The 14,011-nt window shown below is 31.3% G+C and overlaps 2 protein-coding genes across 11 annotated transcripts in view; one reads left to right on the forward strand and one right to left on the reverse strand.

Moving 5' to 3' along the window:
* The window catches only part of COG5 (component of oligomeric golgi complex 5), a gene marked incomplete at its 5' end in the record, with an annotated part of 277,186 nt that overhangs the window by 198,170 nt on the left and 65,005 nt on the right, over window positions 1-14,011 (reverse strand). The gene's annotated exons all lie outside the window — the stretch shown is intronic.
* On the forward strand, window positions 4,427-9,465 carry GPR22 (G protein-coupled receptor 22; the record flags this gene model as incomplete). 3 transcript variants are annotated; one of them, XM_079711070.1, is made up of 2 exons in its annotated part: window positions 4,427-4,534; window positions 8,142-9,465. In XM_079711070.1, coding segments are annotated over exons 1-2 (1,326 nt in total). In that variant the 5' UTR covers window positions 4,427-4,532. The 3 variants fall into 3 exon arrangements, with proteins under 3 accessions (XP_079567196.1, XP_079567195.1, XP_079567197.1); XM_079711069.1 differs by lacking the exon at window positions 4,427-4,534 and adding an exon at window positions 6,328-6,408; XM_079711071.1 differs by lacking the exon at window positions 4,427-4,534 and adding an exon at window positions 6,480-6,505.

The raw sequence follows: 14,011 nt of genomic DNA on the forward strand, positions 1-14,011 counted from the left end.
TATCAATATTTCTCTCTACTAAAAATAAACAAAGATAATAAATAAGCAAAGGACTCATAACAGCACATAAGAAGGGATTTGCCATAGCTTTGTTACATATATAATCTAGTTAATCAGCTGACTTGGTTTCAGAACACAGAAATGAATTTGATCCTGCATAATAACCTACAATAGAAGAATTATAAGAAAAATGAAGCAGCAACAGGAAGAGAAACCAATGTGAAAAAAAAAAAGCATAAACATGTTTGTATAATTCTTTGATGGAAATGTAAGAGAAAAACATCAACAAAATCCGTAATATTTAAAAATGCAAAAAGGGATAAAAGGCAGTCAAAAGAGCATGCCAGAAAATTAGGGTCAGGGGTCGTAATAATTTGGACAAGGGCCCCAAACAACATGCCAACAGTAGGACAACAGACGGAGATTAAAAAGTAGTAATAGTCACAGGGTCCAAAATCGAGGTTTGGATGAGAAAAATGGAAAGAAATGCCATGTATTAATTGTTGTAACAGATGCTGGCAAATGACTTACAATCACATACTGTGAAAAATAAAAATGAAAAATTTTAAATGCCCAACTTAAGTGAGATAGGGAAGGATGGGGAAGAATGCTCTGTGGAGTTTTTCGGTTAAGACATACAATTCTGATGCATGTACTTTATCCAATTACAGTCAGTTTTCAATTATCCTCTTTTATAGATAATGAATCACCAATATTGTTGACTCTCTACTACCCTGGCTACTCCCCACTTGAGGGAGGTTTCAGCAGATGGTCCATTTCTATTTTTCTGGTAAAACATTTGTTGTGATAGAAATTTAAAGTTGGGAAGCCAAATGAAATTTTTGAATTGGCTTTAAACTGAAATAATCCTTTCTACCTTGGCCTCTAGTATCAGAGAGAGTTGAGAGTTAGCTATGTTAAGTATTCATTGAAAAGCACTCTTGAAGCAATACAATTTAAAAAGTGATTTTTCAGCAATTAGAAACTGCTTTCGCATATATACTTTGCAAATAGTTTCAAAGCACTGTCAGTTGTGGTTAATTCCAATATTTCACAAAGTTGAGGTTTTTTATTTACAAATTCAAAATCATCAAAAATTCTGTAGCATTAGAGCCAGACACAAGCTAGATAAGAATGATCTGATACAAACAGTAAATTTAAATGTGAACAATAAACTACTCTCTCATACTCAAAGTTGTCCAAACTTAAGGAGGCAAATACATAAAATTAAAAGTCAAGGACTCCCATGTCAGGAATTTTAGCTCCTAAACTAAATAAAAATCAAAGTGTTTTTAACTTAAAGAAAAACACAGCTTGTGAAGTGGGATTTTAATAGAGATATTTGAGGGTTAGATTCACATCTGTTGCTTAGTTATTATTAGGAAACTTAAACTGCTTTCCCAGGTTATTATTAACTAATTAATAAGTAATCTATAAAATGATTTTGTAACATTTGGTTTTAAATCACTAACTGCAGCATTTTTCAAAATTAGTATCCTATATGAATACAAAATATATTAAATGCAAAATTGTGAAAATCTGTTGCTATGGAAGTAAGAATCTGTAAATTCTGATGTTTATAATTTGATTTTTTTTTTTTCATGAAAAGAATATAATCTGATTCTCACTCAAGGGGTTTAGATATCTTCTTCTTTGTTTTTTTTTTTTTTTACTCCGCTCCTCCTCTTCCTCCTCCTCCTCCTCGCCTCCTCCTCCTCCTCCTCACTCTTCTTCTTTGTTAAAAACAAAGGAATTTAGAATTATCCTGCTAAGAGATCAAAGAACCTTATAATCATCAAACCAATTTGTGGTTTTAAAAAAGAAAACTATAGGGGAGTTCCCTGGTAGCCTAGTACTTAGGATTCCGGGATTTCACTGCCATGGCCCAGGTTCAGTCTCTGGTCGGGGAACTGAGACCCTGCAAACTGCGTGGCACGGCCAAAAAAATAAAAGAAGAAAGAAAAAGAAAAATATACTAAGCATTGTATGCAGTAAGAAGTAACTATTATTTGTAATATCTTGTGTATCCCTAACCACAAATCACAGGGAATAAAAGGTGTTGTCTAGACCTGAACTTTCTTGCTGTCATTATGTCTTACAGAGATCCCAGAATTTATTTTTTCAAAACAGTCTGAGTATAACTTGGAAATACTGCCTCACAGAGAGCTAAACAAAACACAGAAATATACATCAATTAAAAAAAGTCAAAGCTATATCGTGACCCAGAGAATGCTTGACTTGTCAAAAGTCATGTAACTAATAAGTAGTGACTGAACCCAAATCATCCAATTTTAAGTCAAAACTCCCCTCAGAATTTTCCAAAGAGAGAGGGCCAGCTATATATAGTTAGAAGGTGGTTTGCAGACTTCTAACTTACCTAGACTGACTAACTTACCTACACTTTCTCATGTCATTAAACTTCTCTGTGCCTTTGTTTCCTCTACTTCATGGTGATATTTTGACGATAAATGTAAGCAAATACTTGAATTCTTTGGCAGAAAAGCACTATATGTATTTCACTATGTTAATAACTTCTCACCTCTACCACAAGTTTCAACTGATATCTTTTCTTTACTTTTAGTTTTAAGCTGCAAACAACACTATATGTGTGCATGTGCACACCTGCGCTACCTTTCAGCATGGCTGGCATTCTAAGATCCTTTTCTCCAACTTTCAAAATGCATGAAAAGTAGCACAATATTTTAATTTTTATGATTATCAAAGCCCTGCCACCCAAAGCTCTGCAGAAAACTGTAGAAATTCACAGCAAAATTTTCCACCACATTACTCTCAACTTCTGTGGAAATGCAACTCACAGCTCATATACTATTCAGCCAGCCCCCTGTGCAGCTTAAACACTAGCAGTGGAAGATTATTAAAATGTATACTGATTTTCAAAATTATAAACAGTAACTTCAATTACAAATTAAAAACCTAGCACGTATTTCTAAAAATGCACATCACTAACGTCCCTAAAATAATGGAAATAGGTAATCAATATTCTAATAATTCAGTGATTTGCAATATGTCTTCTGTTTTGTTAAGAGATATAGAATCCGGCCACTTTATATACTCAAGTCTAAGAAAAAGGTTTCCTCAATGTGTTCCTCAATATTGAAAATAGAAAATTATTCATAAGTAACCAAAATTAACAGAAATTTAAATTTAAAGTAATATTCTGTTATCTACACCACTGTTTTTAATTCTTTTGACAGCGTATCTTAAAATAATTTAGCTTTGTAACTTATGAAGACATGTAATTAACTTCCTTTTTCCTTTACCAATATATTTACCCAATAACATTAGCATACAGCTGCATACGACATTAGGGTATAGCAATCCACTAAAACAGATTGTTAAAAACAGAAACAGCAGTTGAAATAAAATATGATGGCACATGATCGGTACATATATACTGAGCACGGGTTACCAGAGGTGAAGACTGAATAGTAATATCAAAAGTAATGCACATGATTAAATCTCTTCATACTGAGACTCTACTAATAGCAGTGGAATTAAAAAAAATTGTAGGGTGTAATCACCTTAAATCAAGCTTTATTAATATTTCGAATGAATGAAGTGAATACCTGAATGAATGACTACTGCAGTCATAACAATATTTAACACCTTGAGATGTTCACAACAATTTGGAATACACAGAGAAGATGACTTGAATACAAACAAACTAGTTGAAATTCAATGTGGTTCACAGTAAAGATGCAGTGCCTTTCTATTTGTAGAACAAAGAATCTCAACCAAAACATATATACAACTAAAATATTTTCAAGTGCAATTATCCAAGGCTTTAAAAAGAATATATACATTTTACTATGTAATTCTTTCTTGCCCCCCCAACACCACCACCCTATATCTTTTTAATGTTTGGCATAAGTGAACAACAAACCAGAATAGAATACGCATTTTTTTAAAGACTAATTTACTCCTGTTCTATTTAAGAGCAACACACAACCACTTATAACTACAGCCTTTTAAAAAAGCATCCTTATATAAAACAGTGGTGGGGGGGGAATCCCTGCTATACATATGAAGCACAATTTAAGCCCAATACAACTGACCAATCAAAATTAGTGAATGCACTGCATCTCTCTGCAGTGGAGAGAAGCCACAAGGTAGGCTGTCATTCTGCAAAAGCTGCCCAGAACAGGCTTTCCTCTGAAAAGCAGTGCCATTCCTTTTTAGAAAGACTGAATCTAAGTGCTGTCTCTGGAGACAAGAAGCCTTCAGTATGTTAAATTACTTTCATTATGTATTTTCAGATGCTTATTGATTCCACAGTAGGAAGAGTGAGAGACTGCAGCAGCCTCCAAGCAGCATTACATGTTCCATACATTAGCAGTACTGCTGAAACAATGGCACAGTACAGACACACATTTTCATTAAGGTATTTTTCGAAGAGGTGTTTATGACCCTCTTCCCCCAGTCCTCTACTAACCAGTGAACAAAATGAATCAATCAAAACTGGAAATGCTTCAACTACATCAAGAATTTATCAAATCTTTAGCAGAGGTAAGATGTGTTCCTTATTATAGTATTCGGCTGCTTTTGAACCAGTGTAGTGGGGTAAAATTACTTTGAAAAATTTCAGCCTAAATATTAAGAGTTTATTTGCTTAATTCTACTTATTGCTAAACATGTATCTTTTAGATCTATTTATTTTAAGACATGATATGTTTTAAACGTAATTTTTTAGGATGCAATGTTAAATACAAAGAATATTCTTTGTTGAATCACTCTGAAGATAGATATCAGCTTTTTAAGTCACTTCAGATATACTAAATATCCTTAATTTCATCAGTAGTCTTTCTGAAGTGTTCAAAAAATGCTTATATTTCTTGAAAGAATCAGTTTTACTATTTAGTTATTATTTATTACTCAATTTTAGGTTTATTATTGGGCATGTTCATTGAAAATTATTTAATTTGCAGTCACCTTTTACATCACCCTTTACATTTCAATTACACGAACAGTTCATCAATGGAAATTTATAGTGTTTTATCATGGAATCTGTTTTAATCAGTTAAAATTCAAACCATGTGCTGATAAGCAAGCGACAATATTTTACAGCAGGAAATACTGTAAAATTTATTATAAAGATACGAGGGAATGACAGTATGTTTAATGTATGCTAATTGCTCATAATCTCTGAAAATACAGGTTAACTTCTAAAATGAGAGCAGAAATTGGTTTAAAAAAATACAGGTTTTCTTTCATGGTAATATTTGCAATGTTAACTCTATTACTAAATATTATACTTACAGTCTTTGTTAGGAAAAGAGAATATTTAAAGAAACCGTTAAATTTATGCATAAGCTATGGCTCTAATAATACAGTTTGCTTACTTTGATAACAAATACTGTGTATGGTGTTAAATAAACACAACTAAAGTAACTTTCAATTAATAGGAAATTATTAGGAACCTTATTCCTTAACCATTTTTTTTTCTTTTTCACAAGGGCCCAAGGCAGCTAATTCAGTATTTACAACTGACAATATGAAGAATGCATCTGACCCATCACCTCCCTAGCTGTCTGAACCACAAACTGCAGGATATTCTTGCAACAATGATTTTAAGACATTAAGGAGTTAAAACCAGAGAATATAGTTCTACGTTACTGCTGGGATATAACATATCGACAGTAACCATCCTAAGAAGATGCTATATAAAACAGCCACAAAATGAAAATATAACTAACTGTAAAAGCCTGAAAACAAAATGGTGAGCATTTTTAAAGGGGGAGTTTATACTTTAACATACCAAAATTGTGAAGCCACCGATTCTTGAAGAAACAATGAAACATGGATTGACAAGAGAATGACATATATTACCAGCAAGCTAAATGAAGCTTTAGCAAGTATTTTTCGGCACTAAATATTCAGATATTCGTATCAATTGATATTACTAAAGGATTTTTCCATCTGAGTTTTATGACCAATTATGTATCCTCTTCTAATGAAAACAAACCAAATTAAATAGCAGATGGTTTTTATCAAGAGAACATGGAATGGACTTATAACCAAGTTATGTGACCAAGAAATCATTTCAAAATAATGAGGACTGCTATAGAAACAGATTTACATTTGTAACAAAAGGATGTCTAAGTACATTTTAGAAGCTAGAAACCTTATGTTTCTTTTGTTTTCACATGTTCTGGAAAATAAAGAGACATCATCACATATTCTCTCGAAGGGAAACAATTCCTATCATTTGAGGAAGTTTCTCTCGGTCGTGACTTTTTAAGGCAAAACAAACACAAGTATTTTGTACTGGTCTTTAGAAATTCATCAGCCAACTAAATCTCACAATTCATGCAGTTGAAGTATTGGAGAGAAAAATGAAAGAATTCCTACAAGACATGAAATAAAACACAGCTACTTCACTGTTGTCAGGTAAAAACTCATGTCCAAATCTGTTAATGACATCATGTATCATATTGTGAAAAACTGCTATAGTGAGCCAAAAGGCCCATAAGGCAACAGCAAACAGGTAGGTCAGAAGATGCATGCACCCCACGACACTGTTTAACATTTACAAGAGAAAAGAATCTTGCTCTAGAGTAGATGCATTTTCCTTAATTATCATCTAAATTGACACTTCTGCTTTATTTAATTCTAAATCTAACTGATGTGACAAAGACCTGATGTTTAATCTGTCAGTTCAGAAAATTTGGCACACTTTAAAATTTTCCATTTTTATAGGATTTCAATGCTGGCTAAGACCTTCACTTACTCAAATATATGCCTTTAGTAAGCTTAAAAGAAATTAATAATGTTAGCATTTGTGTTTCTGAAACACTACCTTTAAAATAATATGCATAGATAAAACTATATTCTAAAACTTGTCAAAGGTTACATCAAGTGAAAGGCTAACATGAGTTCTGAAAATTATTAGCTTTTATAATTTGTTATGATTTTGCAGGCAAAATGCTGTACTTGAAATGTGAAATATAGTTGGTTGTATGATTTTATATTTTAACTAAATATACTAATTACTGACATTTTAGCCCAGCAAATCAGACATTATTTTTATAAATTACTCTAAACTTCTACATATTAAAACATAGATATGCATGAATTAGCAAGAGTTTGTTTTTTTCTTTTCATTTTCCTCAAAATGATATACACTGGGTGATTTACACAAAAGGTTTCACAGGAAATGTGTAACTTTAATAGATTCCTCAGAAAATGGGCTTCAGATACTTTTCCCTAAAATTTCATTTTTTGCTTTAAAAATTCTGTTTAATAAAATCAACTGATGCATTCTTTTAAACCACCTTAAAAATGGCTATTTCTTAATATGATCTTAAATTTCAATTTTCTCCTACAAGATATGAAAGGGTGTGGTCACAAAATAAATCATTCATTCATAAGAGTGATTAGTGCTCTTTTACTAAGGTCTGTGGTGTTTTACTTCAAAATAATGTCCTTTTTTTCCAATTTTTATAAGTTTGATTGTTATAAAGTTCAGTGAGCACTTTCACTGAGAAATGTGAAATATTTATCATTTGCCTACTTCAGTGGGAAATAACTCCAGATATCCCCAAACACACTGTTGACTGCTGAATATGAATTTCAATCAAGAACACAGACAAAGTAATTTAAAACAAACTAGTGCTCTGTGCCGTTTGTCATTTTAAGTGAACATTTGTCCTGTTCATTTGAAATCTCATGGGAATAATTACACCTACACTAATTGTGCTACAACATGTTAAAATAGCGTTTATTTTCCACCTACTCACAACATTTTAAAATGAAATCGTAAAACACTGGGCTAAAATTAGTTTTGCATACTGGGTAGTTTTATTATACAAAAGTATACTGTATCTCAAATAATAACCCTGAAAAACCCAACTAAGGAAAACCTTTTTAGTTTATTAAACAATTTTGAACTATATAGGAGCAATCTCCAGTACAGTTATTTCTTCAAATGGGGAACCCAATTTCCTTTTACATCAAAACAATGCAAACCTTGATGTTTCCTAATTCTACATTTTCCATTAATAGTTTATAAATTTAAAAATTAAACTAAGTACACAATAAAAAAATTTTTTACAAAGAACACAGGTTTTGTACATCATTTAAATTGCCAAATATCAAATAGTTTATTCTATTTCACTTTCTAGGGAAAAAACCAACTGCTCCAAAAGAATGTGTTTTTCTCCCATTCTGGAAATCAACATGCAGTCTGAATCTAACATTACAGTGCGAGATGACATTGATGACATCAACACCAATATGTACCAACCACTATCATATCCATTAAGCTTTCAAGTGTCTCTCACCGGATTTCTTATGTTAGAAATTGTGTTGGGACTTGGCAGCAACCTCACCGTGTTGGTACTTTACTGCATGAAATCCAACTTAATCAACTCTGTCAGTAACATTATTACGATGAATCTTCATGTACTTGATGTAATCATTTGTGTGGGATGTATTCCTCTAACTATAGTTATCCTTCTGCTTTCACTGGAGAGTAACACTGCTCTCATCTGCTGTTTCCATGAGGCCTGTGTATCTTTTACAAGTGTCTCAACAGCAATCAACGTTTTTGCTATCACTTTGGACAGATATGACATCTCTGTAAAGCCTGCAAACCGAATTCTGACAATGGGCAGAGCTGTAATGCTAATGATATCCATTTGGATTTTTTCGTTTTTCTCCTTCCTGATTCCCTTTATTGAGGTAAATTTTTTCAGCCTTCAAAGTGGAAATACATGGGAAAACAAGACACTTCTGTGTGTCAGTACGAATGAATACTACACTGAACTGGGAATGTATTATCACCTGCTAGTACAGATCCCAATATTCTTTTTCACTGTCATAGTAATGTTAATCACATACACCAAAATACTTCAGGCCCTCAATATTCGAATAGGCACAAGATTCTCAACAGGGCAGAAGAAAGCAAGAAAGAAAAAGACGATTTCTCTAACCACACAACACGAGACTACAGACATGTCACAAAGCAGTGGTGGGAGAAATGTAGTCTTTGGTGTTAGAACTTCAGTCTCTGTAATAATTGCCCTCCGGCGAGCTATGAAACGACACCGTGAACGACGAGAAAGGCAAAAGAGAGTCTTCAAAATGTCTTTATTGATCATTTCTACATTTCTTCTCTGCTGGACACCAATTTCTGTTTTAAATACCACCATTTTATGTTTAGGCCCAAGTGACCTTTTAGTAAAATTAAGGTTGTGTTTTCTAGTCATGGGTTATGGAACAACTATATTTCATCCTCTATTATATGCATTTACTAGACAAAAATTTCAAAAGGTCTTGAAAAGTAAAATGAAAAAGCGAGTTGTTTCCATAGTAGAAGCTGATCCCATGCCTAATAATGCTGTAATACACAACTCTTGGATAGATCCTAAAAGAAACAAAAAAATTACCTTTGAAAATAGTGAAATAAGAGGAAAATGTTTAGTACCTCAGGTTGTCACAGACTAGGGAAAAGGCTAAGTTTCACCAAACCCACATTCAGAAGTTTTAAATTTAAATTGTAAAAAATTACTGCCAAATATAAGAAAAACATTTTAAGTACTGGTTATGTTGTAAATTTTCAATGTAAATGTCAAGATTAGATTAGGTCATATATATTCAATTTCTTCATTACTTAATGTATTTGTTGCATGGCAGTTTGTTAAGGTAATATCATGTGTAAATTTTGTCAATATTATGTCCATCAGAAGATATTTATGTAAGTCATATTTTCTAAAGAATAAATACATAGCCTTAAAACACTGTAAAACTTTAAAACATAACTGACACAGTATCCTTGCTTTTTGTTTTTTATATAAAGTGTATTGTTTCTAAGCCACAAACTACAGATATATTTATATGTTAACAACTGGAATAGCATTTTAACACAAAAACCAAAATTATGGGCTCCAAGCAACCAAAATGACCCAGGATTTTCTATACCACTATATTATGTTTTCTAGCATAGTCTACTTGCTATAATATTTGATGCATCAAAAATAAGGAACTATATATGAAACTTTATCCTTTTTGGAATGTAGGAAATTGTAGGATTTACCAGGATTTTAAAATTCAAGAACCAAAAGACAAACAACCGTGTATATGCACACCAAGATAGGGAAACTTTTGAAATTCAAGTTTATTATGAAAAAGAGACTGATTTTCTAAGATCAAGGGCACTAAGCCTATAATATACAAATGAACTGACAATAAAAGGAAGGAAGAAAACTAAGGCTTCTTTCCTCCTTCCTCACTTTGGTTAAGCCAAATGCTCTGGATTAATACAGTATACTGGCAAAAACCAGTGCATTAAAATAAACAGACATCCTAACTTTATTCAAGTCAGCCTTTTTGTATAACAGAAGTTAACTATTAAAATCTGAATACAAGGAAGGGAAAAAAAAAAGACTTTATGTCATTATAGAAAAGTCAACTATTTCTAACTTTAGAAACATAGCAACTTTAGAGTAATACAATTTAAACAGTGTTCCTACACTACCAGAACCCCCGAGTGTTTCCAAATATAGTAGTCCTTTTCAACTCTCAAAATCATTAAAGTGGCAATAAACCTTGTGAATTTTTTTATTCTACATCACTTAATTAAATTTAAAGCATTTTGCCTCCAATCCCCAATTCATGTTAGAAAACTGTGAAATTACTAATCCTAACTATAGATATCAGGTTTGAGAATCTCATATCACACAAGTATTTTCCAATTGTTATAATCTAATAATCTACCGATGAGTGCTAATTATCACTGTACCTAAAAAACAGCAATAAGTTATTTAAAGTAGGCAAACACTTGCTCCCTTGTAATTGGGTAACTGGACAATTCTTTATTCTGTTTTTTCATACTGTATTCACTAAATCAAGTAGCAACTCATTTTTAAATAAAAAATTTTTATGTCAAACAATTCAATAATAATCTCTCATTGAAAGAAACATGTTTTCATTAGGTGGTCTTCTATAATTAAAAATTAAATGTTGGACTGTGAAGAAAACAACCAATTCAATAATATACCACTTTTATGTAAATAAATGAAATTCATCCAATTTAGTTTACTGAATACCTTATCCCTTGGGGAAATGAGAATCATGCAATAGCAGGAATTCATTGAGGTTTACATGACAAATTTAATAGTGATATATTTCTGATACTAATGTTATGTTGACATAATGTCAAATCTTGGCAAAGAAGCGGTTTCCTCCTGCCTTACTTTGTATTATTTTATGGAATTAAAGAAATGCTTCAATTTGACAAAATATAGCATAAACAACTAAGACTTATTTTTTGAAAACTTAAAGAGAAATTAGTATTGCATAAAGACATTAAGAAATTTTTCATTCGACAAATATATTTAGCACAGAATATCTCCTAATATATTCATTTAAAAAATTTTAAATAATTTTGTACTTGGATTTCTGAGCATATTTTAATATTTAGCTTTATAATCTTAATAAAAATTAGACTATTTTTAGAAAAGTCTTCATGTTAAGAAAAACCCTTTGTGTTCTAAATATTTTTCATCTTCAAGTCTATAAACATGCCAAAGATCTGTTTAAAAACAGTTTTCTAATAAATCTGCCTAAACTGCGTTCATGCCCTCTTGTTCTCTGTAATAAGAAATCTAACAAAATAAAAAATAAATAGCAAATATTATAATGTTGCCCTCTAAGCTGTTACTACTTCTACACTTGACACTGGAACTATTAACAAGCATTTCTGCCCACCTGTAAAGATCTTTCAGACATACAAAAGTGCACCCACTGGTTTACAACAAAGAATATTCACATTTACCAGATAACCTCTAGTAGCTTTTCAGTGTTAAATAATACGTAATATGTAAACCAAAATAACATTTATGTTAAAAGTTCAGCTTTTAAAAACAAGTCACAAATATGTTTGCAATTACTGATCTCAGCTTAAAGGAGAGAATGAGAAGCTTAGATAACTTTTTATTTAAATGTTGTTCAATGAAAAGGTGAAATATCTTTATTTTTCTTATGATGGTCCTTAACACAATGTGTAAATTTTTTACTTTATTTCAAATAATTTTACAAAAAAAGCATTAATGTTAATTTTTCATGTTAGAATGAAATTTTTAAATGCAAAAGCAATAGAGGTAACAATACATTCAATATGGGATCTTCTTAAAATCATATTTTTCTATCCATATGCCACAAATAATATCAATTTCTATATAGCTAACTGGGCTAGTTCCTGAAAACTATTGAAATAAGAACTATTCTTTTAAAAACTAACCAAAGATGAGCTCAACAAGGTATGGAACTGTTGTTTTCTCTTTTGTTTCCTAATTTAAGGTCATTGTTATTCTACCAACTAGTACCCAACTGATGTTCAGACATATTAAAAATGAATTATTTACAATGATGCTTTATTAAAAAATGCCATTCATAGCATTGAATAATTCTATACTTCTCCCCCATAATAAGTCAATTTTTAGGTATATGGTCTATTTTTAATCCCCCAAATAAAATTATAGCAAAATCTCAGCTCTCTGGACATTAAAAAATCAAACTCCTCATTTCACTGAGATTAGACTTAAACATAAAAACCTAAAAGTATAAGAAAGGAAGTGCTTATTCGTAGGGCTTTATTCAACATAGTAATTTCAAGACTACTTTCCAAAGTCAATAAAACTTTTGGTTTTATTATATTTTATGACTGTACATTTAAGTGAGCTTTGTAATTCAATTAACATTTGAATCCTTACAAGGTAGAAGGCATTGTGGCTGATACTTATATGGCAGAAACTCATATATTATTACCCTCAGAGCTTAAAATCTAGAATCGAGGTAGTAAAAAGTATGGTAGTACCTATGAAAAAAACAGAATGTGGCAAATGTAAATTAAAAAGAATAAAGTTCTTAACAAACTTAATAAGAAAAGAAGTATGTTGGATTTAAGAACAAAATAAACAAAAGCATTGTTGAGGAAAGCTACTAAAGCATATGCTGGAAACAGTAAATGGTTCTCTTTAGAAGAAAAATAATACAGTAGTGAGAAGTTGATACGGTAAGTTAAATTAGAACCAAAAGACAGAGGCCTTAAATGCCAGCAGAGAAATCTGAGCAGGGGAATAACGTGATAAGAAATGAGCTACGGAAAAAAAAAAAAACAGCAATATGTAGAAAGAGTTGATTGAGTAAGACACAGAAATGGGAAGCTGAGAAACCAAAGAAAACACAGAGGATAGGAAGCTACTGCCATCACCTTGACAGGTAATGAAAGGCCTGGCAACAAGTGCTGGCAGTAGCTCTACAAAGCAGCATACAGATGCGACTGGCAACATCAATGCAGAATCAATAGGGTATCCAACTGACTAGAAAGCCAACTGTTATAAGAGAGTGAAGAATTAAAAATGATGGCCATAAAAAGACCACAAGAAATTAGATTTCCTCAATGATCTAAGAACTTTTTAAATTATGCTTTGAATAAAGTACATGGGTAACAAGGGCAAAAACAAAAAGAATTTCTGGCAAAGCAGAAAATTCAATTAATTAAAATAAACAACATTATTCAAGAATGTTCTAGTTATTACAAATATTCAAAATGAAAATTCCTATTTGATGTTTTAAATTATCTACTTTATATTTCACATATTGGTTTATTCAGTGTTTCCATTAAATGCATTATTTTCTTCTTTGGTAATTTTTTCAATTATAAAAAAATATAAACAATGGCAAAATTCCAAGGTATACAAAGCAAAAAATATAAATATGATCCTTTGCTTCTTTCCTAATAATTTATTATAAATATCCATCCAACTCATTATATATATATATCACCTTCATTCTTTGTTAATGGTTGCATAAGAATAATTTTGAAAAATTTAAAAATCATATAAGCAAAGTTTCTAAAAACTAATATTGATAAAATATCAAATACTTAAACCTTTTTCTATTATAATTAAATAGCTTCAAGCTACACTTCAAAAAGGTAAGAAAGGTTAACTTAGCAAACTGTGAAGCAGGTTCTTTTTCTAAATGGAAG

Source organism: Hyperoodon ampullatus (genome assembly GCF_949752795.1).
Source record: "Hyperoodon ampullatus genome assembly, chromosome: 9".
NCBI classification, from domain to species: domain Eukaryota; kingdom Metazoa; phylum Chordata; class Mammalia; order Artiodactyla; family Ziphiidae; genus Hyperoodon; species Hyperoodon ampullatus.